Genomic DNA, 25,508 nt, shown 5'->3' with positions numbered 1-25,508 from the left:
AATCTATAATAGCTATTACTATTAAATTACAAATGTTTATAAATTTATGGAAAATTTAAAGTTGCAAAAATATATAAAACATTCAAAATAAAATACTTGCCATAATATTTAATGGATGAAAAAGAAATTTCATTTTTCTTTAGTTATTCCCGTAAAAATATAAATTTGCATATCCGCATTTCAATTATTGATTTAACTGTCCCTTTTTACAACCTTACTTCATGTACTTGACCATTCGCTTTCGAGATCTATTTTTGCATATCATTTCTACATGGATCGTACATAATATTGGTTAAACTTACAAAGAAAATATTACAACTATATTGTGGAAAAGAAGAACAAAAAAGAACGCGTCAAATAACTGTTGGAAATGAACGTGAACGTTCGTAACATAGGTGAGCAACAATTAGGCTTTCGATTAAAATCGCGAATTACGTAGAATTCCGATTTTATCGATTGTGCTTCACTAGTTATGATCCGTGATGGCGCTAGTGTCACCAAATGTCAAATCTTTCAAAACAATATCTTTGTACGCTTCTTTTTCTCATTTAAGTATTGAGAATCGTAACATTAACTGTGACAATAAAATTCAGTTTTAATATAGTTAATAAATGGCAATTTACAATTATACAAACTTTATACAAGGAACAATCAAAGTGAACCTATCGATGAAATGGTTTCCTAACAAAGAGAAGAATATATTTAATAAAAGAATGACTGATCATTGTTTAACATTTAAAGACAGTACCTTTCACGATAACATTCACAAAATTGTAAGAAGATTGCCGATATATATATGTATACACGTATTTATGTATATATGTATTGGTTTTGTATTTTCAGTAAGATATTTACAAAAAAAAGTGTAGCAAAGTATGCTCGTCATAACATGTGAAATATAATATCACTGGATCCGTAAAACTTTACTTTTTTTTTAAGAATTATTTAATCCTTTTCATACGTGCGCGATCATATATACCACTATATGATATCTACGGTTTTTAACGTTTTTGTAAATTGGTTTGACGTTAAGTCAACAACTTCACGAACTACGTGTATGTATATGTATATTTTTTCTTTCTTCTCTTCTTTTTTTTTTGTTCCTTTTAACTATAAGGTTTTCGCAGTCAGTACTGTTTTTTTTAAATATATGCATATATGGAATATACAGTCCGGTCGTATCGTAGGGTCGAGATATTTTAACCCGTTTATTTGTTCCTTACTAATTGTTCCGTAATGTAACGCATCTATGGATGAACTTTCGCGACACTTTTCCCTAAAAGTCGCGAAAAATCTTTTGGTTTCTAAAAGTCGTGTCCCGCCGTGAATATCCTTGAAAAAGCAAGGAATCATGAAGGTTAGATTTCGCTAATTTTCCTAAATAAAGGGTCAACTGTTGTTCTGCTATCTCGTGGTATATTCTTTTTCGAATGGTCCGATAGTTATTGCGGTATTACAAATCCTTAGAATTCCGAGATGTTTCTCGCTTCCCATTTTTTTTTAACCTTTTGAATCTAGTGAATTCGAAGTCGTCGAAGAGTCTTCTATTTGTTGAACATACAATACTTTGTACTCCGATTTACGATGCCAATAACAAACGTATTCTATATTTTGAACTTTGGTCCTGTTTTATACAATTTTTTTACATCTTCTGTCGATAAAGTAGATTTCTCCTTAGCGAAATTCGATTTAAATCTCGATGAGTAACTACGTATGTATTTTGTGTAACTTTCTAATAATTAGCATCTCATTCACGATAAATTCTCGTAACTTTATCGAAATTCTTAGAATTTCTTGATATCAAATTGTAGTGAACTGGAACCATCTGTTGTACGTGTTTCTCCTTTAATTTCACTTTCGAATATATTCATCCAATTTGTTCTCATTTGTTTACAATTGAAACTTACAAACCGTATCTTTTCTGTATAGTCCGTTACTTTAAAGAGTAAACATTCTGCTTGAAGTAATTGGAGCAATCCTATCCACAAAAAGATCTTGAACTAGCTTCTATATACAGGGTGTCTCACTTTTACCATGCGTTTTAAATATTTACATTTTGTAATATTTAAGATATTAAATATCATAATGATTGATATATGCATATTTTAAATGTTTGAAACAACTAATTAATTCACTGTAATACCATTAATATCATATGTAATACCATTCCTGAAAATAATTTACATAAATTATACAATTTTATATAAATTCAAAAATGAAGGTATTAATTTGTTCCCGAGAACAGTCTTAAACAGAGTTAGGCTTCTCTAACGTGTTAAAAATAAAGTAAATATCGACAACTAAATTATAATAACGTTCCCATAATAGTCGCAGATTTTCACTAAACGTCCAATAGCTTTCTAAGCATCAAAGTGGATGACTCTCCAATAACTTTAAGCAGCGTATCTTCCTGTTTCGTCAGCTGAATTTCCTCGTGGTAATAACGCAATAACATCCGTTTACTTTGGAACAGCAGTTCCTATACAATTTATTACCCTAAACTCTCGGTTTTCATAATACGAACTTGTCGCTATCTACGAGACATGCGTGGCAAATGAACGTTATTGAAGCGTCGTTTCTTATACCTGGAAGTGAATACTTAAATACTTGTCAAACGAGAATCGTCATTATTTACATTATTTACGTTATTGTAAAAAGAAAGTCTCCCATGATTGTTGCAATTGTCGCATATCTTTTTTTCTTTTTTTGTTTATTTTTAAATTAAGAACGACATATAAGAATTACTATCGTGGCGGAATAATTGCATTTCATTTTCCTAACTTTGCTAGAACGCGCCTACTTATTATTACATTCTATAATTAAATGTTCCGTCACAGAAGTATCTTTTATGTCATTCTTAGGGAAAAGAATAGCCGAACTATGAAATTGTAAACAGATGAAATTCAGCGAAAGACTTCCTGGTAACATTACACGTCTGAGAGAGTGACGAAAATTGAATGACTATACTAGAGAACAGTTCTTGGTATGTTCAAGGTCGGGCAGTTCCCCCTACCGCCGTTGTTTCACCTTTCTCTTTTTATATTGACATGACAATAAATAATAGCATTAAAAAAACTCTAAACACGTTACACTTAATTTATTTATAAAAAAAAATAAATGGAATCTTTTATTACCATAATATTATAGGGAAAAGAACTTATACAAAAAATTAAATAAAATAATACTAAAAACAATAAATACTGAATAGAGAGAAGAATGATCAGAGATAAACCAAGAGATAACAGCAACGCTGCTGCCTACAATGGAATTATAGTCGAACTATAGAGATATAATGCAACGGAAAAGATAGCGTCCGTTTTTATGGGAGAATGATCACAAGTGGCCGACGAGTTGAACGATGAAAAGATTAGGAACCACAGATCTAACTCTTAAACTAAAGCTACATATTATCACGTAATCGAAACTCGAGACTAGAATGGAGACTTTTTTTCCAATGATAAAACAATGAACCGACAAGTAAAGAAGAAACATTTGGTCAAGCACTTAGACGAATGATACAAATCGCTATTCTAGTAGTGTTGCTTATCTGATGAATTATCCTTTGTTTACCGATCTGTGCGCTTACGTCGGAAACGTATCTTTTTTTCTTTTTATTTTACATATTTACACCTCGTTCCAAATCTTTTATAACTCGCTTTATCTAACATCTTGCCCTAACCTCTCTTGTTTCTGGTAGATAGCTAATGGTATCAATTGCAGATCAATAGAATTAATCATATAATTAACTTTAACTTCGAAATAGCAAAATACTCTTCTTCAATGTAAGTCATACACAATGCTTCGATAGGAGTAAGATTTGAAATGAAAAATAGATTAACTGGCCGAAACAAAAATCTGTGCTTAGAAGTTATACTTCGATTCTTTTGGTTAAAATCCAGTCTTCACATAGTCTTCCAAATCAATTTTAAAATTCTAATATACTTCTGACTCGCTTATCTGGACTCGACCATAACTCATGGCTAGCTAATGTAATCACTTTCGACCTAAACAATAAGAAAAGCGATAATAAATTCATGTAAGTATTGTATACGTATTTTCATTAGCTACCAACCATACCTCTTGCTTTTAATAATAAAGAAATTAGCCTACTCTTCATCGTAACGCGTGTGCCCGCGTAAAATGAATCGAGAAGCATTTCACGAAGTTTCAGCGAGCTTCACGAACTGATTATCCTTGCCCGATAAGCGATCTAGCCGGCGGCGTGGCGACGCACGAGGCGCGACGCTCCGCGTGAAAACGGGACAGGGGCGTCCGCCTCGAGTCATATAGTCCAGACCTGCACCTTTTCCGCGACGATGCACCAGCTCGCGTGATCATAGTAGGACGAGATAATATGCAAGTTCTCCACGTATTTGTTGATCAGTTGGTCCAGCTCGCCCTCCCTGAACACGTGATAGTACTGATGATAAGTAATGGCGCCACCTCCGCGATCGGACGGTAAAGATTCCTGGGACGATGATCCGGTCAGGGAATCGTTACTTCCTGTCGTGGTTACCAGACAATCGGTGCTGCGTTTGCTATTGTCTGGATACCTAGGTGGCGTCTCCTCGGAGGCGGACCTCCTTTGTAATTGGAGTCTTCGTTTCTCAGCGTATGATTTAGGGTATTCGTTGGTGTTTGACAATAGCGACATCATGCTGCTGCACAATCGTCCAGTGGACTCCGCGTGGCTTCCGTCGCTGAAACTGATCGTATTATCGATGGACTCGCCAATATCGCTAGACTCTATGGAGTTTGCGCTTCTTAGATAAGGTTTCTCCGAAGATTGTTTGTCCAAAGAGGATGTTTCTTTCTCGTTCATGAATTCCCCGGTATTGGAGACCATCACGAAATCCATTATGTCGTCTGAAGTGCTCCTATGCATTTCTTCATGGAAACCATTATTGGTGTTACTCAGCCATGCGATCGTGTTGGATAAATCGTTGTATTTCGACTTGGTAGATATCGACGATGGAATGTCGTAAGGAGGTAGGTGTTCAAAGTTGCGTTTGTCCAAGTCTTTCCTCGATAGGAATGGTTTATCTAAAATCTTCTGATCGTTCTTGTTTTCGTCTAACTCATGCATCAAATTTTCACTAAGCTTTTCGGTAAAGTCTATCAGATGCTTGCGACATTCTTCGTTCCACGTATCCTCCACCTTTGGCAATTGAATATCCGATTTCGTTCTGACTCTTGTTTCGCTACTAGCTGAACTTTCAACGCTTTCCTGTTGTGCTATTTGCGTCGAGTACGATTTAGTGTGCGTTTTTGTGATGACCGTCTCCACAGTATCCTCCAGAGAATTGGCAACGTTAGCTGCGGCTTCTAGAAGTCTAGAAGACTGAGACGAACTACTGTCTCCTGTTGTCTTCGTTTCATCCTCCTTGGAATCAGCCACGTACCCTGATGATTCGTCAGCTGTCGCGTCACTGGGATCAGACACGTTTTCAGCCGAGCTATCTAGCACTTCGGATTCGGTACACTCTGACTTAGTATTATCCTTCTTAGCCATGTATTTCTCATCAGAGATTACGCTAATCACAGAACCTACCGAATCCGGCGACGACACTCCACTGGAATCGCTATCCAGATCATCAGTCTCGGGATTGAATAATTCCAACGAAAGCAACCGTGGTAGAACTTTGGTAACAGCCTCCAAACGACCACTAGCTGTCGTCGAAGCTCTTCTAACCAGAGGAAACGACGGTTTGGTTCGAGTTGCAAAACCAGGCTTCTGTTTCAGCAATTCCTTGATCTGATTTAGTCTGGCCTTACGATTCTCTTCCTCCTTATTGACTTCAAAGGTACTTTTCTCGTGCAACGACACGTCAGGACTATCATCCGCAGTAGGTAAAAGTGGAGCAGTGTCCTTGTCAGTTTTTGGTTCCTCAATCTCCACACTCTCAGTCATAGATCTATAAGCGCGTATAGTCTGCAAGCTAGGTTTCTTCTCTTCGCAGAAATTAGTCCTCCCACAAATCTCACTTTCGATATTCCTTTTATTACCCTGCAAGTCTCCATTGATTGTTTGATGACAGCCATTGTTCAAAACCTCCGTCCTCTTTGTGTTAACAGTATTGTCTCCAGATACCTGTTGCTGGTTGGCGACTGTGGTTGAACCAAAGAATGGCCTGCTAAATACGGGGTTTAAAGTACAAGGGGATAGGCCAGGTGGACTAGGTGGAGGTAGAGACTTGCTAGTAGCTGAGAATTGTTTGAGCAATGGGGATATGGTAATGATCTTCAATCTTGAGTTAGATGTATCAGGAGGATGTTTGACGCGTGGTGAAGGGGGCGCTGAGATGCTTCCCAGCTGATGACCACTGGAGGCTGGAATAATAGCCTCTATCGTTGGCTGTGCGTCCTGCTTTGGCACGTAAATCACGGACGCGAAACTGTCCTCGGAATCGACGCTTGTGTCGCTTTGCAAACTACTGTCTTTCGACGAATCCGAACCGTCCTCGCGAGACAAACGCCTTTCGATCACCTCTGTCTCTCTTTTCGGCACAGTTATAGACTGAATCTTCGAGTCATTGTACATCATCTTAGACGCTTCGTCGGTCGACGTATTAGTTGTATTCGTTTCATTTTCCGTGGATTTCCATCCTTGTAAGATCTTCACGAATCCGTTCTTGATCGATATACCGGATACCTCGATGTTAGTCGTGGATTGTTTAATCTTGTTCGTAAGGCCACTTTTCAATAGTTGAAATCTCTTTGTCGCGTTTACGGAATAGAGGGAGTCTCTAAGGGATTCGAAGGTTTTCCCTTTGCAGATAATGTCCTCGTTCAGGGACGCCTGTTTCATTATGTTCCTTCGTACCCTTTCTTTCTCTTCTAGCCTATCGGTAGACATTAGTTCCTCGTTCATCGAGCTTTGTTTCAGGATGCTTCCCCGCTTCGAATTATGACCAGGTGTTATCTGAGTGTCAAAGATATTAATTAATATCTTAATATATAATATATAATACCTTATTAATATATTAATGTTTTAGCCAGTAGTTAAAATTCGAAATCTACAAAAATTAATTTATAGCTAAGCTAAATTTGCGTAATTGTACTTTTTCTATATAATTTAAATTAAGATATCAAAGTTTGACACGATAAGATCCTGATAGAACTAAAAATAATAAGAACCTGAAAGTCTGGAATGTCCTTAGATAGTTCTTGAATGGCAGTGTTATCAGGATGTTCCAAACCGGTGTCGTCCACGAGGTGAGTCTTCTGCTTGACTAGTCGTGGCTTCGAGCCACTCATCGACGATGACGTCCTCGATTCCCCGTCCAGATTCAATTCGGACGTCAACATGGAGCACAAACCAGGAATACTGGATCTAGATCGTACAAGGTCCAGTCGCTGAATCTCCAAAATATCACCCAGACTCTTAGATTTAATACTCAGAGAGTCTGACTGTTTGTTCAATGTCACGTTAACATCCTCTACGCGGCGTAACTCGATGGGCAGTTCATCCACGTCCGGTGGTTCTTCTTGCTCGTAGTCTTTGCGATTCTTCCCACTGCCACTCTGCCAACTGTCAAGAAACCAAGGTCGATTGCCAGATCCACGTCTGCTTCCTGCTAATTTCTAAAAAAAAAACAGAAATTCCAGTTAGCAATTTAGCTCGGCTATCGAGTCTTGTACGATGATGTTCTAATATTTATGAGCAGATGCGTATATTAGACAAAGCCGTTTGTAAAGCGTTCAATATAGCGTTTCTCAAGTCAGTGGCTTTCCCAGGTCACTCAGAAATGACTTATCTATAAAAAGAGAAAAGATGTCATGAAACGTGGTATCTCGATAAACGAGTTACTAATTAAATTTGCAATTCTAAATCGTTCGTCTGATTTTCAAAAAACAAGGAAACAGGAATGCTTGAGGTTTCCAAATTACAAGAAGACAGTCGCCTTAAAGATTCCTTCCTAAGATCTCATTCAATCGATTATCCAACATCCACAAGGAAACAACGAGAGGCAAAATTACTCGGGCATCCCGCTGACAAACGATCTTCGCTGCATTTTGCCCGTTCCAATTACATTCGAAGCGTATTCTGCAAGCAGTTAGCCTACTTTTTTCGGTACCGAGCATCGTTACGGTTGCGCGCGGAATCGATAAGGCCTGGCAACAATTTAGCCACCTATTGCTAGAAATTATCGTGTCGCAACAACATGCAGGCGGAAAGTTTAAAGAAAAAAAACAGGCGAAAAAGGAATACAGAAAACGAGAAGGAGAAACAATCTCAGCGTTTGCACGCGATTGTATAACACGTGACAACTGGGAACTGTTCAAGGAAACGTGAGCGTAATGCGTGGCTGGAAAGTTGGACCCCATCATCTTTGATGCTCCTCTGCGGAATCTACATTTTTCTTTCGTTTCATCTTTTCACAGGTTCTCGGTATAGTAGTAATAGACAAGTTGCACCTCGTGGCTTTTATCTAATACAAGAAATATTCCAAATATAGAACATATTCGTTACAATAATAAACGAATTACTCTTTGCCGTATATTTTGTTTCTTTGATTGTATTTATAAAAATATGAATTTGCACGAACATCTTGCAGTCTGTTCTAATCAACGAAATTTATATCTCTTCCGTCAGCCAACTTTCCAGCCACGAACGTGGTACGTACTTAGATTATGTTACCTGCAAAGCGCGACGGAAGAAACTGTAGCAGGTCTCGTTCGGACTGGATAGGCTGCTGGTTGACGGTGATGGGCTGAATATCGGGTCGATCCAATAGCTCTTGCTTTTGCATTTTCGTTGGCTGTTCCTGAAACAAGAATCCCATTAGCAGTAATTATCGAGGTTACCATATTGGCTCTGGAAAGCGGAAGAAGAGAGGAAGACTAGGGTAGACGATGGAGATGCAATTTTCGTAAATTACCAATCTTGCAGCACTGTCAAAATTTTCGAATAATTAACTTGTGGCAACCTGGATCGTTTACATTCCGAGCGAACCTTCACTCGTGAATTTTCTCGATTCTAGGAATTTTTATTTTTCCTGAAAGATCTTTTACATCTTTTGATTTAAGATCGATTGTACAACGGATTGGACGAATATGCCGGAGTAATTTTGGCGGATATTTCGGAAGCGTAAAACAGCGATTAACGTGACGTAAACGACTCAGCTTGTGCACAAAAGTACTAAAATATGAAGAGACGAATTAAGTTGAGCGCAATGCGCATTCTTCCTTTAGCCTCTTTGGATCGTTGAATCGATTAGATACCTTTTGGAAGATGGGAATTTTTGAGCGTTCTGATTGTAATATAATTCAGTGGCGTGTGGCGCGCTCGAACGTTTCGATCTATTTGTCACCGAGTTCATGCAGTAAGCTTTCGGCCATGGTACCAACACGTCTTGAGACTCGAACTGGAAACAAAAAGAACGAATTTTTTTTATTAATATTCATATTTTTTACTCGCTACTATTTATTAAGATACGTATCTTTCACCTTGAAAGTTATCGACAAAGGAAATCGCGTTTACGCTATTATAAGTGAAATTTCAACCTGATACGTTTCTTTTATATTGTAGGTCAAAAGTAGAGAAAGTTATTACTTGCAGTGGTTGAGATAAAATTTACTTGGGGTGAAGTTTTACCCATGGCTAGCCTTTAAAGGTTAAATTTATTAGAAATTTCTAATATGGTCACTCTGTAAAGGTATTAATAGGGATAAGGGATATTAATAAAGATAGAAGTAATTATAAAAGGATATCCAGCGTTGGTAATTAAAAAGCTTCATAACCAAATGAACAAAGTACGTGCACAAAAGATTGGACTGGAAAATAGATTTAATAGCGATAGATTCAAATGGTTTACCTTGACTATGTGCATTGGAATAATCGTATCGATTGACCGTCATGCTTGGCGTGGGTGTATTTCATAGGCATGTTCGAATACCGTTTGAATTCAATCGTATCGGATGACGACATTTTTAAGCTGAATCGAATAGCCTATATATCCGCAAATCCTTGGAATAGCTTGTAATCCGAAGTTTCAGCGCGTTTACACGCTCCACGTGCTATACACAATTCCATACATTTGAAGCTTTTTGTGTCACTAAATATCTGCTTTTAACTTGAAACGTAAAACAAAAAATAAATTGAAACAGATCGTATACGGGACTTTGAAATGAAAATAAAAATACGAAGAAATAATATAAAATAAGATTTACATATCGAATATTATAGCATCGCATTATTTTGCCCCTTTGTAATTTTTCTCTTTTTTTTTTTAATGAGAAATAGTTAAGAATTATTTACCTTTCTACGTCCAATGTTTCGTTTAATTTTCTATCTCCGCTATTTTATTTATTTTAGAAGCAATATTTTATTCATTACACGAAGTTACCAGTTCACTGCATGAACGAATAGAGAAACCAAAAGGGGGATGAACAGGGATGAAATACCAAAGACTGACCACGTAGAAGACACATACTAATCTGTATAGTAAATTAAAACACAGAATATAGGTATACACTTGGATAAATAGCGTAACGAATTAAGAGTTGGCTTTAAGGAATAAACTAATATATTAGGGTGTCCCAAAGTTTCTTTCCTTTTACAAGGAAATAATAGATGCACGACATTTTTTCTTTTACATTATTTTATTGAATTATGTATTATCCATTTTGTAGTAATAGAACAAAATGTTCTCTTACTATTCAAATTATATTATTATATTGAATCATATATGATCCATTTCGTAGTAATAAAACAGTTGTTTGGGTCAACCTGATAGAAGCAAGATGCAGGAAGCGTACACAAGAGCAAAGAGATTGTAACAGGTACGTATGCCTCGATACGATAAACGAACACAATACAATACGAATATTTGATTTGTTACGTTTTATTTACCCTTCTGTGTTTTTGTTCCATAGCCCATACCGATATAACCAGTCGACCGCCGATCCGCAATACTCTTGCGAGTTCTTTCAACGCGTGAACCCGCCTCTCTGTTGTGGCAAAGTGATGCACCACGGCGATCGAGAGGACCGCATCGAAACTCTCATCTCGAAACGGCAGAGCTAGATTATCGCAGATCAATACCTGCAATGTAAACGACGAATTTTAGCGATTAAAACCTCGCCTATTTTCTAAACATTACGCGCGTTCTGTTTTACATTTCCGCGAAAATTGAAATGCCTCATAGACGCGTAAGCACAGTCTATTAGCGACAATGATAATAGTTTCGGTCTCGCTTGTTTTCAATATTATTACGTACAATTGTAAGATAGAATTTAATTAGAAAAACATTATAATCGCGAGATTATCTATCCCAGATACAATTAATAACGTTCGTTATGATTAGAGTTTAATCAGGTCGTTAGAGACAGGATACGGATACAAGAGTTTGTTTCCGGTATTAGACTGCAGTTCCATTTTATGTACTCTCGATATTTATATTTTCTAAAGTGATATATTCACCTCATTTTCCTTCTCACGCGCGATATCCGTGAAACGCTTGCACCGGTCCACTCCTACCTTAAAGATGCTGTGATTAACGTTCAGGTACTTCCCGTTGCCACAACCTGAATAAGAGTGATCGACTCGTTAGCTAACGATCTCTAACAAAGTTTCACAAATAAACGTATCTGCAGCTGCGTTCTTTCAGTCGTTTGCGATTAAACGTGTGTTTTTATCGCTACGAAATTTCCTAACATGGAACACAAATGGAACGGGTCATTACCGATACGCGTGTATCAATTTTATGGTAAGCTTTACACGAAGTTTCCCTCAAAGTATCAAGTCTTGCCGCTCGCTGAAACGGAAATAAGATTCGGAACGTACAGATTCTAGGAGCGCGGCAGCACATAAAATTAAATTGATCACGAGTGAACCGCGGATTTTACTGCATTTACGGCAGATTTGAGAACGTAAAACCGTACAAAATACGCGTACCATGCAAAAACACGGAAAATATTCAGAGTAGACTATGTTCTCTGCTATATATGATCAGCGAAATGAATCTACGCGCGAGTTTCTTTAATTAAGAAAAATACGAAATTGCAGGAAAATCCGCAATATAGTTACGAGCGAAATCAAAGATTTTGCTAGGTATTCCGGTTTGGTAATGCGATCAGCTGATCGGCCTGTAAGAAACAGACCGGAAAACCGATGACTAATTCGACGGGTGAAACCGGTAGTTGGAACGATGAACGAAAAGCGGTTCAGAAGCGGAACACGGTACGCGAACCCGGCCTCAAAGTTCGCTGGTCGATGAGTTTGTGTAATCCAAGGAGAACGTATCCCACGGTATTTCAAAGGTGGCTACGCGACATATCGTTCGACCACATTGCATTTGAACTTAGACAAGCGTACGCGTACCTGTACGTGATTTACACGAACTCGCGTTGATACATCCGTGCGGAGGTCAATTGATCATGTGAAAGCGCAAGTAGCCGGAGTTAAGAGGCGGGGAAAAAGCGGCCAAAGGAAGGAATAAAGACACACGTCTATAAATGGGCTGTGCACGTACGTGTGTGTATGTGTATGTTCCATGGGGCGCGGCTATAGTAAGACTGAAAAATCTGCGAATCGACTCGTGAGATCAACGAGCAGCTAGATTAAATTGTTCGTTTCCGATACAAAAATCTCAGAATATTTTGATTAAATTATATATGTAAATTGTACAGGGTGTCCTAGTATTGTCTTATAGCGTGGTAACCACAAGTTCGCTGCTTTTCCTTTCGTATTTTGCCACAGTCAAGTATACTTGATAAATATTCAAACTAAGGCTTAAACGAACAAATTTCCTTCCATGTTTTGTTCTTATCTTTTTATAAGGAAACACCTCGTGCGTGTTATGCTTGTACTTGTTATTCAAATTATACAATCTTCCTAAAAAAGAAAAGAAAAAATGTATAGGTAACAATCTTTCTTTGGTACAGCGTAATTAATATCACATTGTCCTAAATGAAAGTTTAGAAATAAGAATTCTCGTTGCGCTTTGTACGAAACAGTGGAATCTTCTTACATCCTCTTCGATGCTCGTGATTTGCCTGTTGTTTTTATTCCTGGGTATCTCTGGCCTTGATTCACCGTACATCGAGCAGTCTTTTAGCATGTGCTCGAAGGATCCTGACTTTTTTCTCTCACGTACCTGACACAGTTCCTCTTCGTTTGTACATCGTGCTACTTCTTTTATTTGACTTCCCATTCTTTTCTTCCTACCGATTTTGTCTGTGCTAGGATCCCATTTTAATTCAATCGAACGGTTTATTTCCATATACCGTTCTCTATTCACTTTTCTCCGAGCTCCTTGTAACCTGCTTCGTTTACTAAATACAACTATTCAATGAATCTTTAAGCGACACGTTTAAGCGACGACAGCGATTACGATAATAACATTTTTTCTTCTATCGTGTACATAGACTATACCGACAAAGCTGTAGGACACCCTGTACATGGTAAATGTTAATATCTTCATTCGAAGGAAACTATACGATATGTGAAAAGTCGGTAAAGTTACCAATATCGCAAACAAGGGCTCCCGGCTCCAATTCTTCGAGAAATTGATAGATTCGTGGCCAGTGTCGACTCTGGACCGTTTTTTCGGCGCATTGCTCGTAAACTTCGTGGACGTAGGCTTGCTCCAAGGCCACCGACCGAGCTACTTGCTCTCCGTCGCTTTCAGACATCCCTCTCGCTAAGATGGTTTACCCTCATCCACACGCGTGTCCGCGAAACTGCAAACAAAATCGTCACTCGTTATCGATCCATAAGGGCGAACATAAATTTCACAGTAAAGTATCTTTACTTGAACTCAACAGAGTGCAAGCAATTTTATCGTTGTACGAAAAGACTAAATTAAGACTAAACTTACAACGCTTCTACTTAAAATTCATTGGAAATATTTCTGTATATAGGGTGAGTATTTATTTATTTATTATTATAGCGAGATTATTATATTATTATAATTATATTATTTATAAGCTATGAATTCAAATTGAAAAAATATGTAGATCGATATTAAACGAGACAAAGTGAAGGAAACAGCAAAAGGTGAGGGACTGTTTGCTCTTGTCGTGGTTTTCTACTTGTCGTTTCACGTTACGCTTATTATTTATAAGCTGTGAATTCAAATTGAAAAAATATGTAGATCGATATTAAACGAGACAAAGTGAAGGAAACAGCAAAAGGTGAGGGACTGTTTGCTCTTGCCGTGGTTTTCTACTTGTCGTTTCACGTTACGCTTATTTTGAAACGGTCAGTACAGTCACTGACAGCGACCGGATAACCGCCGGTAAATAAAACTGATCCTGATTTCTAATTACGATAGAACTTGAATTACACAACCCAAAACCGCTGCAACTAATTTTATCTCGCTAATCCTCTGCGTTTTTTTTAATCTGATAAAACACCTACGCAAGGTCACGCAACGATTTTGTACGAAATTTATCATTGTCGTCCCGCGTTAACAATAACGCGACGGTTTCTCATAACACGGAAGCTCGGAAACTGCGCAGCGGGTTTCTCGACTCGTGCATTTTCACTTGCTCGTTCCGTTTATTCGCCAAAACAATCCTCCGCGTCGCATTGTCTTCCGTCTTATCACCTACGATGAATGGAAACAAAAGATCGGTTTAAATTATTTGAGCGCGAGACAGCTACGCGTATCTCGCCACGCGTCTAAATATTCTACGAATATTTTCCATGCGAATTTTTGCTTAGGAAAAAAAATTAAGTTTCATCTCGTAGATCAAACGTTTCGACGGAATTTTCGTCCCGAACGTTCGTCAAATTTTTACCAGTTTTTTCGACCAGAACAAAGAAGATAGAATTTTGCGTAAACACCTGCCGTCCAGCTACGAATCTTCCAGTTTTTTCGAATCCTCCGAGTGGAATCGCTTTCGTTTTCACGAAGCACGACTTTAATTTTATTTGGTCATCCATTGATATTCCATAATCGGCGGCCGACGATGGATTCCGGTTTTCAAAGGTACCGGTTTCGTACTTTCTCGTCACTTTCATTTACCAAGCGCTCCCTACACGGTTCCACCTCGATAAGTTGTGAGGAAATCGTTGATGTTTATTAACATCCTTCGACCACTTCTATTCCCAATAAATTCTCATATCTTACGTCTTTCCCATCGTGGTTTCGTAGCGAATATTTCTTTCTTTGATATACCGATAGACTTGTAAATAATCGTGATATCAACATCAACGTTTGAAGTTATATTTAGAAAGGTATTAATAATTGAATCGCAAGGAAATGAATTATTAATCCGCTTAAACTTGCTTACTTAGTCGCGTATCGTAGATCGTCGGTGCTGCATAAGGAGCATCTCGTAAGGAATTTATTGCAAATACAGTAAACCGCCGTATAACGCGAGTTTTTACAACGCCAATATGATATAACGCGGCAAATACGTGTAACAAAGCAATAGATTCGTTGAAAAGATCGAATGTGATTCAACGATTGAAAATGAATATTTACTTCCATGAAAACGAAGACGTTGCAACGTGATTTGCGACGATTCCCACGGTGACTGATAACGAAGATCGTAAAAGTATTTTTCAATTAAAAAAATCTTCAAGAACACAATACGTAGATTTGTATAATTACATTTTTATTAAATTTCAATGAAATACAACATTTTTTACATACATGAATAATATGTTTTTTTTTTAATCAACTTCGTATATACGTTATTTGTTTTTAAAATATTGTCCTATTTGATAAAACGTAGAAAATAAAAGTCGACATAGCGACGATAGTTTGGAACACGTTACTTTAGATTACGCGAAAAATTCCGGTAAAACGCGATTTTACTGGAGTTTACCGTGTCTAAAATAATTGAAGATATGAAAAAATATGTTCCACAAAACCCATACCTAAATCGAAGAATATTTACATATTCGTATAATCTTCTGCATGGAAATCGTTTCACATGAGAATTCCAAGGACGATTAAATTCTTTTTTTTTTTTATCAAATTAAATGCTTCCTATTACGTACAATTGAAATTTCCGATAAATTGCCGATTAAAACGTAATACAGAAACGCAACGTAATGTATAAAATATTCCGCGGTGAAGCGGCAGAGCCGGCGGAAAGGTTAAAGTTTAAAAAGCTTTAAAGTTTAAAAATGCCAGCAAGAGTCTAGAGGCGCGTTTTTTAAAAAGAAGGACGCAAAGGAGGGTTAAAAATAGTCGTCTGCAAGTACTTCCGTTAACGCTAAAATAACAGCTCCAAATACTTCCGTATTCCGTGTATGTTTCACCGGAGGTTCATCCTTAAGAGGACCTAAGGTATTTTTAAACGCTGAACCTCCAAGCTCTTTCATCGAATTCAAGGAAAATCATCCGTGAACATATCTGTCCTCGACTTTCATTCACCTCCACGGTCAAAGCCTAATCGATCTTACTTTTTGATTTAACCAAAACGCGTTTACCTTTCCAACGAATTGCAACGAAATATTCGCATAAATCATAGAATGACGAAACGAGGATAAAAATATGCACATTATGGCCGTTAAACTTTTCGACTGTTGCAACCGTGTTAAAAAGCCATTCTATTCCGATCGTCGCTTCGTAAAAATTGGAAACCGTGAAATTGGGAATAGTCGGTGGAGCGTTTTGGCGGAACACACCGGGCCAGAATCTACAGGTAGCACGTTCGACCTAATTAATCGTCGCTGGTTGGCCTACATCCTAATGAATCGCGTATTGACCAGTGCAACTGAGCTGCACGCACGAGATTATCGGTCGACAGCTGTCGCGAAACCAGTTCGAAACAATAGCTTTGGACATTGAAAAAGAGAAGAGGAAGTATTCGACTAAACGTACGTTCCAAACTGATATCGACGCTCGAAATTGATATTGCCACGTGATCGCGTGCAGTGACGTTCTTCGCTATGTGCGACATTGCGCCTGTTACTATCGCCTCGTGTATTATTTTCTGCTTTTTTATTTTCCTCCTTGGTTTCCTCGGTTTGACGATGATCGAGAATCGATGAATCGTATGGCAAGGACTTTGCTTAGTTACGCGTTCCATAGCGCCGCTACCGATGGATGAAACTTTATTCAAATCCTGTCTAATCGTAAATCAAGAATTGAGAAAATTAATAATAATCGATGCAACGATAAACGGTATTACGTGTTCTTTCGTGGTTTTAAATTTTCCATAAATGTGTAGAGAAAAAGAGGGAGGAGAAGAGGAGAGAAGACAGGTGATAAAATCGTCTTATTCTTCGGCTCTCTACCAATCAACTTCGTCGAGCGGAATCATCATCAACGCGTCAGAGTGTTGATTTGAAAAATCGATCGGACTATCTATAATTGGCTGTTTGACAAACCGAACAAAAGGTACGGGAGGAAAACGAGATACCGAGAGTATATCTGCCTGTGAATACGATCGGGTTTTATCGCGTCCAAAGAGAAATGCTCCATATACGTCAATCCATCGATCAGTCAACGCTGTTTTTTCCTATGAGTTTCCCCAGGCGTGGAATATTAGTTTGTCCAAAGGAAGGACGACGATTGGAACGATCGTGAAACTGTATTCTAGATTTCGTAATTGCAGCAATGTCTCCATCTAAATATCTTAGCGTGGTAACATTTTCTACAATCGCGAATCGGACAACAAAACAGCTAAATTTATTACGACAGTTACATAGAAATAACGTAGCAGATCGCATTGTGAAGATTAGATCGCAGTGGAGATTAATTGTACTTTCTTTCGAATAAACGACCATGTAAACTTTAGGCGAACGTTCAATCGAGTTTGAATAGAGGTGTTTGAATTCGAAGAAAAGAGGAATACGAGGCAATTAGAGTACTTCGTTTAACGAAAGGCGAGCAATTAACGTAATACTTGTAACAATAATTAATAGCTTCCAAAGATTCTTCGAGACTCTAATAACTCGGTTATAGTTCAAATACTTTATACCTGAACGTTATTCGTGAATCGTATCTGTTCAAGTGGGTCTCACTTCTAGGAAAACTCTACATCTTCTCTAGTGTTTAGTTTTTGGCACGACGATTCTCTTCTCTTTGCAGCTGTTCCTCTATTATATTGGGTCGCCAACTAAGTGATTGCGGATTTTGTCATTAGGTGGTATTGACAAAATCCGCGATCACTTAGTTGCCAACCCAATAGTACCGCGGAAATACAGACAATATCGACGATAAAGCGCAAATGGTGACAAGCCGAAAGGGTCGGAAAATTTCAATTGGTCTAACAACCATCAATATATTTCGGCAGCGCAGCCGTTGATCGTTCGCTTAGCCACTGGAAGAGACAAGAGTCAAGGATCGTTAAACGAGAGTTGTCATATCACGCTACTGCATTAAGTTCAAGTTAAATAATCATCGTTTTCTGTTTAATCCACTGTAATAAATCCATCTATCAATGCATTATCACATAGGATAGAAACCACTGGAGATCCTAAGTTCTAACATTTCTGAATAAAGAATTTCTATAATACATTCATTCTCTGGTGTCTCTATTCCGAGATATAAAACCTCAACTTATAATTATGTATATATAATTGTTAATTAATTATATATATAATTGTGAATTATAATATATAATTGTTATTGGTATTTCTATCGATACCGATACGGTGGTTGTAATAAATGTAATCGAGTATCGTAAACGTCACATCGATGATATTTATCAGGTAAAATATAGACTACGAAAGGATCGAGTATTTCAGAATCCAATAGTCGAATCTAATATAAATCTGATATAATAAACCTAATTGAAATCGTTGTGGCCATTTATGACCCAGAAATACCGCATAATTGCACAAGACAGGCTAAGCCTGTTCCTCTCGTATTTCGCGTGAATGCGCCACTAGTGAAAACTTACCACGCTCGACCATCGAACAATAACTGCTTCTCCTTCGAACAACGTTTCTAAAGCTTCTGTTCCTGGCAACGGTGGAGGACCCTCGTCGAAATGGTCGTCGTCGACGTTCGTTGTCAACATGGACGACACAAACAGGTCGAGTGGTCTTTCCATTAACGAAAGAGGAATTCTGCAAGACGCGTCCGCTCGTGGCTGTACGAGCCACGAGCACATGAAGAACGACGCAAGAAAAGAATAACAGCTGAGAAGGGAGAAACATCGAATTGAAAGAGCAATCCACAGGTAGATCGATCCTCCAGAGGGATTACAATCGAGAGCGACGCTGCTCTTGCATCGTGCATCGAACACAATAAGCGTCGAAACTCAACTATCGTGCCTCCTTGAGCACTACGTTTCTCATTTATGAAATATTATGAAACGATTATGCATCTATGTATATATTTGTTAAGATACGTAGTAGTCTTTGAATAACTATGCTTAGGAAAATTCGTAAGTTTACTAATTAATTAAATAATTAGTAAAGTAATTGATTAAAAAAAGGAGTGGCCTTAAGTAACCGATATGAAATAATTCCATTCACAGTTTAATCAAAAAGGGTCTAAATGAGTCTATCGTCGACGATGCGATACAAAGACGTTGCAAACTACCACCAATAAAATAATAATCATCGTGTAACGATTCCTTCGTGAACATTTTACCTGTTCATTTTCTCTTTCTCTCTCTCTCTCTCTCTCTCTCTCTCTCTCTCTCTCTCTCTCTCTCTGGATTCGCGATTCTTATTTAGAGTTTGATCATTGGTAAAATTTGTAAAATAGAAAAATTCGGAAAAAATGGCTATTAGCAAACGTACACACTTACATCTCCAAGAAGAAGATACCGAGCAGGAAAATCTTCGTTAAAATAATCCACCATGTACGGTAGAACATTTTTATAAATATGTGTGAGAAAATTTCATTCATAGACCGATATCGGATGGTGGTATGCATCCGCAATAGAACAGCTCTTGCAGAACCTTCAGAATCAGTTTATCGACCCTCTGCTTTTCTTTGGCGCTAGAACTGACATAGTTGTCCCTGTAACGTAGATAAGGAACTGTGTACGCTCGGCACCAACGTAGAAATTCACCGGTGTCTTCCGTGCGAATGAACGTGACGATGGCCCAAAGCGTGCACAAGTTCCGCGACTTCCGTTTCGTTTGAAGGTACAGCTGGCAGACGTCCAGGAACGTCATCAGGTCGACGACGCTCTTCCCCATCGATGAGTAGGCGATCGTTTTGAAAATCTTTTTTCTTCGAAAAATTCTATTGTTCTTAATCTTGCGTATTTCCTTCTTTTCTTTTATCCTATGTTTTAGCACCTGCAACGAATGATCGCTTGGAATTAGCGATCTTTCTTTAATAGGTTTTTCACGACTTTGAATTGATTTATAAAGGGGCTTTGGCGTTACGAGTTTTCAGTTAACTCTTTATAAATTTCGCGAATTTTTCTTTCCTTTTCATGCGCTTTGGAGAAAATGAATCGATCGAAGACACGCTGATATCGCATCCTTTGATCTTTTAAACGTTTAATGGAATCTTCGTTAAAGGCTTTTTATAAATGAAATAGTTCGTAATTGTTTCATAGTTGATACTAAATTCATGATCCTAACAATCTTTTTTCTTTTTTTTTTTAAGTTAAGGTTTAAATTAAAAAATAATCATCTTTCAGACGATTTTTAATTGATCTGCGTTTCCATTCATCCAATATTTTAAATGTTCAGTAAAATCTTCGTCAGAGGTTCGTCGCTAACCTAACGTAATCATCGTAAGAATCCACTATTTACAAAAGTTCGATACAAACATCCCGATATTTGATCAACATCGAGTATTTTCATCTCCTTATCGCGGACCGATAAATTCGCATTTTACTGTCTGCACATCGATCAAAGTCTGTCGAACGTTCAAACAGACCCATTCGCTGATTCGGTCGGCAGTTCGACGAACAGATGTCATTAAACATCAAACAACTTCTCGATTCTAAAATCGAACAGAGATAAATTTTTATCCAAGCAAGTAAAAAATCTAATCCGATTTTTATCCAACTCAACGGTGTCCTTATTGAACACGTATGATATCATTTCATCAACTAAAAACTCTTCTCTTTAATCCCCGCGCTTCTTTATTACACTTTATGGATTCCCTTCTCATTTTGCTCCGTTTCATCTTCAAAGTCCCCTTTTATTTCAATCTTCGCGTTTCTTTCACTAGTATTCTACTAAATCATAACTTTGCCACGGCTCCTCTACGATCTTTTATCTTCTATTACAATTGCCTCCTTCTTTTCACAGCATCTTCTCCCTCTAGAATCCACTTATTTTTACTACATCTACTTCTATTACTTCTTCTTACTACTTCTACTTAATCTTTTCATATTTCCTTTTTTTTATAACTCATCCTCACCCTACGATCTTTTGTCTTTTCTCATAGCTGCCTTTACTATTTAATCATTTCAGCTTCCTTCTTTTTATACTTGTTTCTCACCGTAGCTATTGTCTCTTCTTATTATCTCAGAATCTATTTAATCCTTCCAATTTCTCGTTTCTACGACTCTTCCTTGGAATCTGTTTCCCCTTCCTACTACTTGCTCCTATCTGCTACTATATATGGAAATATATTTTACAACTTCACGCTCCAAAATCGTCCGTCTTTGATTTTACGGTCGCCTGTCTTCCTGTTTCGACGTCAACGGCAAACCGATCGAAGGGAGGCTGCCTCGTCCAACGAATCGTTCCTTTGCTCATATTCTGCACGAAATAACGGGCAGATCGGATCTCTGACGTACGGAAACGTTATCGGTGGTTGGCGAAACCGCCGGTTACACTGTCGACGTGTAATCAGAGAGGCAGATCCCCGGAATCGATGCAGCGGCGCACCACGAGTGCACGGATCACAAAAATCCGCCGTGAAAGGTAAACGGTACACACTTTGCTTCTCCTCGAGTTCTCCTCGACTTGCCCGTTTCCAAGAACAGGGAACGGCAGGATCAATCCGTGGAACCGTGAACAGCGTCACTGCTCTCCATTCGTGACGCTGCACCGCCGCCCCCGCTTGTTCTCTGTACAGACAGCCACCGATAGAGGCGGCGGTGGTAGCAGGTGGTAGCAAGCCTTCAAAGGGAACGGAGGAGGCCTCGTTTCTCTGCTTTTCTGTCGCTCCCTCGCTTCGACCACGCTATTGACTCTCTCTCTCTCTCTCTCTCTCTCTCCCTCTATCTATCTACTTTCTCTGTCTCTCTCACTGTCGCCTATACTCGATCTCTTTCCAACCCACGCTCAGTTTCTGCTTTACGCGTTTCTGCCCCTCTTTATCGGAGACATCGTGGTCCTGTGCAGACACATGCTGAAAAATGGAACTTCGCATGGAACAGAGCTGAACGATTCTCTGTTGTACCAACAATGCACCAACAATATGTTATATCAAGATCTTCCTTTTTTCCGTACGTTACTCTTTATACAGACCCTTCTCACTTTGCAGGACACAGTAGTAATCGAAACTGTGTTTCTCTAGGTATAAAATCTTTCTTCCTTCGACTTGACATCCATGCGATTTTTCTTCTTACTCTGAAATATACAGTAGTAATCGAACTGTCTTTTTCAAGCCGTCCGTAGAAATAGAATCTTTCTTTCTTCGTCTTGACACGTCTACGCGATTTTCTTTCTTATTTTCAAGCATATAATGCAGTGGTCGAACTGTCTGTTACCAGCATCGAAATTCTGTCAATTGTTACAGAATTTCTTTCTTCTTCGTCTTGTCGATTTCTTGTTAGTCTTTGCGAGAAACGTATACTAGTAAGGAAATTCTCTTTTTCGAAATCTTCTTCCAGCTTCTGTGATTACTTGTTACTCTCTACAGTTCTTCTGATTCTGGTACACGTACTTCCTTTCTGGTGCTCCTAGTTCTTTGTTATCCTCTGTGGGCAGCTTTTCCTAGCTCACACTCTGCTCTATCAAGTAAAATATTACTCTGCTATTCTCTGTATGTCACCTTCCTTCTCATTCCAGTTTATTCCACCAAATACAGTACCTTGCTTGCTATTGGGGTTCAACCGTCCCCAGTTTCAGCCGCTGCTTGTAATCTTATATTTCCGTGACCTATCCAATCAACAGAACTTTCCTCTTCCACCCTGCGCTGTTGTTCCACCATTACGCTTTATGAATCTCTCTTACTTCTGTCCATTTCATCAACTAAACTCCCTGTTTCGCCTTACGTGTGTCCGCTTCTCTATTACACTTTTTATTCGTTCTCGTTTTTGTCCATTTCATCTTGCGACGCCCTTTTTGTTTCAATCTCCGGGGCTTGTACTGCCAGTACTCTACTAAATTATGGCTTTATTACAAAACATAACCGGTTACCATAGGATCTTTACCTTAACATTTCCTTTTATCCTAGTTGCTCCCATTTCACTCTCTTTTTCTTATCGATTTCGCGTCTTTCGCCGTAAAGTCTTCTATTATTTTTTATCATACTAGCTTTCCACTCGGTCGTTTCCTTTTCTTAATCTTATTTCTCGATTATTTCCCCTCTCCTTTTTCTTTAACTCGCCTGTGATCGTGTGCCTTTCTCCGTTCTTCATTCATGATATTCTTCCTCTTCTCCTCTCTTCCTCTCCGCTCTGTGTCACTAACGCACGTATACTGATACATCCTATCACACACACATACGCGCATATACTGACGCCACCAATACGCGGCTGCGCGTTGAATTTATTCGATATCCTCTTTCACATAACCGGGTTAATTTTGGTGCGCTAGTTTAACTAATTTAACGACGCACGTTGGACCAACGTCGCACGCTGTATTGGCCACTCTTGGCCGAAACACGCACGCAATTTCCATGCACGATCCTTCAATCCGCTTCGAGCTTCGATCCTCACTACGATAGCCCGAGCATTTGAAAGAAAAACCGCTTTTACTCCATTTACGCTTTCACCGTCACGATACGATGAAATGATTTCTGGACGGACGTTATTCGTGAAATAAATTACAACTCGCCGATGAGACCACGTAATTCCACGTAAATTCCATGTGAATTTCACGTAAATGTAGTCTACTTAAATAATTCCATAACGGGATTTATATATTAAACGTGACGTAAGTAATCTTCGAATGAAATTCACGAGCAATCTTAGCGGAGATATGTATTGAGTTGACAACTAAGTGATCGCGGATTTTGTCATTACCACCCAATGACAAAGGCCGCAATCACTTAGTTGCCAAGCCAATAATTGTAAGCTTTCTATACGTCGATCAGCTATGGAGAAACAACGCGTTGAAAAGTTTCCTTGTGACAAAAGGCGTGCGTAATGGTTCGTCAGCAACGACCACGCGTATTACGTCCGGAGGCAGTGAATAGAAATACCTAGAGTAAGCTAGAATTCGCAGCTGTTCCAGGTGATAGTGAAAGTGTCGAGGAGAAAGGAGAAGATAGGAGCAAGATAGCGCGGAAAACGTTTCAGGCACGCGCTCCACGTTGAAACACGATTTCAAGATCGACGGTGTAATTCTCTGATTATTTTCTTTATAGAGAACGAATCTATTTGTACGTCAGAACACGGTTAAATAAGATAAATTTCCTATGATAAATAAAATTATTCGAATATTTATTTCACTTAAAGTAATTCGATTTCGCACAAAAATTGCAATTATCGAGATTCTTAAAAGCTGTCGAAACAAAGAAGTTTTTCAATTATACCATAATATGTATATAATATACATTATTATATAATATAAATAATTAATATTATTAAATAATAATTGATAAATAAGATAATTAAATATTTATGTATTAATATAAATATGTTATATTTATATTATATTATAATAATATAATATATAAATTCCTGAGACACACTGCTGAACGTCGTGGCTGTCCTGCGCCTCCTTTTTCTCACATTTACGACGTTGTTCTTAGCAACTTGAACCTTCAGCCACTGAGCGGTAGAAGGATGATGTTTGATATCCTGCTCGATTGTAAGATATTCAAGGGCGTAATACCTTGACCTAACGTGATTCAGCTGTTTCCTCTAAACGCTGCTTGTAGAAGTCCAAGGAATTACAATTTGCTTCATTCTGAACAACACCGTATAACATATGGCTATTTTAATTGCGTAAATCGCACAGTTATTCCTTCTAACGCTGTACATACGACGATTCATCTATTTGATCAATCCATCGGTTCGTTAAAACACTCTGTAACACGCTTACTGAATTTTACGTTTGTTTTGTCTTGAAACTTATACTTTTATCCTCTGCATCGAAGATAGCAAAGTGGTTTTTCCTGCCGCGGTTAAATAAATAAATCAAATTAAGCGAAGAATAAAAGTAGGACAGACATTCGAAATCCCGTGGAAATCGAAATTTCCTCAGAGAAATTTAAACTCCACAACGAGAGAGAATCGATTACGATTCTTAGCAATTATTACGACGAAGAAGTAATTATAGCATAATCCATAATTCACATCGCGGAAACAGAGTCTCTCGGGTTTCTCGACGATTCAACGTCCACGAAGAGATAAAGTTGAAAGATTCTGCGAATGTTAACAATCGTGAGAAATTGTAGAAATTGTAGAAAAATATAGGGCGGTAAAATGATCGATGAAATCTCGCGGAGATCCGTTTCGAGATGGGATGTCTCTTCCGAACGATTTCACCGACGAGT

The 25,508-nt window shown here is 38.3% G+C and overlaps 2 protein-coding genes across 7 annotated transcripts in view; one reads left to right on the top strand and one right to left on the bottom strand.

The window, feature by feature from the left end:
* Positions 1-25,508, bottom strand: part of fid (class I SAM-dependent methyltransferase fire dancer) — a 45,944-nt gene that overhangs the window by 2,192 nt on the left and 18,244 nt on the right. Inside the window, exons 2-9 of one of the 6 annotated variants that reach the window (XM_069122985.1) lie at positions 13,470-13,686; positions 11,426-11,529; positions 10,856-11,047; positions 9,226-9,368; positions 8,642-8,768; positions 7,138-7,584; positions 4,078-6,922; positions 101-4,004 (exon numbers count right to left, since the gene is read on the bottom strand). In XM_069122985.1, coding sequence (XP_068979086.1) covers positions 4,283-6,922; positions 7,138-7,584; positions 8,642-8,768; positions 9,226-9,368; positions 10,856-11,047; positions 11,426-11,529; positions 13,470-13,638 — 3,822 coding nt within the window. In that variant the 5' untranslated portion in view covers positions 13,639-13,686 and the 3' untranslated portion in view covers positions 101-4,004; positions 4,078-4,282. Of the gene's footprint in view, positions 1-100; positions 6,923-7,137; positions 7,585-8,641; positions 8,769-9,225; positions 9,369-9,818; positions 10,127-10,855; positions 11,048-11,425; positions 11,530-13,469; positions 13,687-18,813; positions 19,257-19,671; positions 21,177-25,508 lie in introns of those variants that run through there. The other 5 variants (XM_069122986.1, XM_069122984.1, XM_069122983.1 and 2 more) reach the window with 5 other exon arrangements.
* LOC138184749 (alpha-N-acetylgalactosaminidase) overlaps positions 14,905-25,508 on the top strand; it is a 34,315-nt gene continuing 23,711 nt past the window's right edge. The window contains exon 1 of the mRNA XM_069123015.1: positions 14,905-14,939. Within this exon, the coding sequence (XP_068979116.1) occupies positions 14,920-14,939 (20 nt within the window). The 5' untranslated portion in view covers positions 14,905-14,919. The remainder of the gene's footprint in view (positions 14,940-25,508) is intronic.

The sequence above is a fragment of the Bombus flavifrons genome, chromosome 11 (genome assembly GCF_040668555.2).
Source record: "Bombus flavifrons isolate JBK064 chromosome 11, iyBomFlav1_principal, whole genome shotgun sequence".
Classification (NCBI taxonomy): Eukaryota; Metazoa; Arthropoda; class Insecta; order Hymenoptera; family Apidae; genus Bombus; species Bombus flavifrons.
The sequence above is the reverse complement of the archived record's forward strand: the minus strand, read 5'-3'. Positions and strand labels throughout refer to the sequence as shown.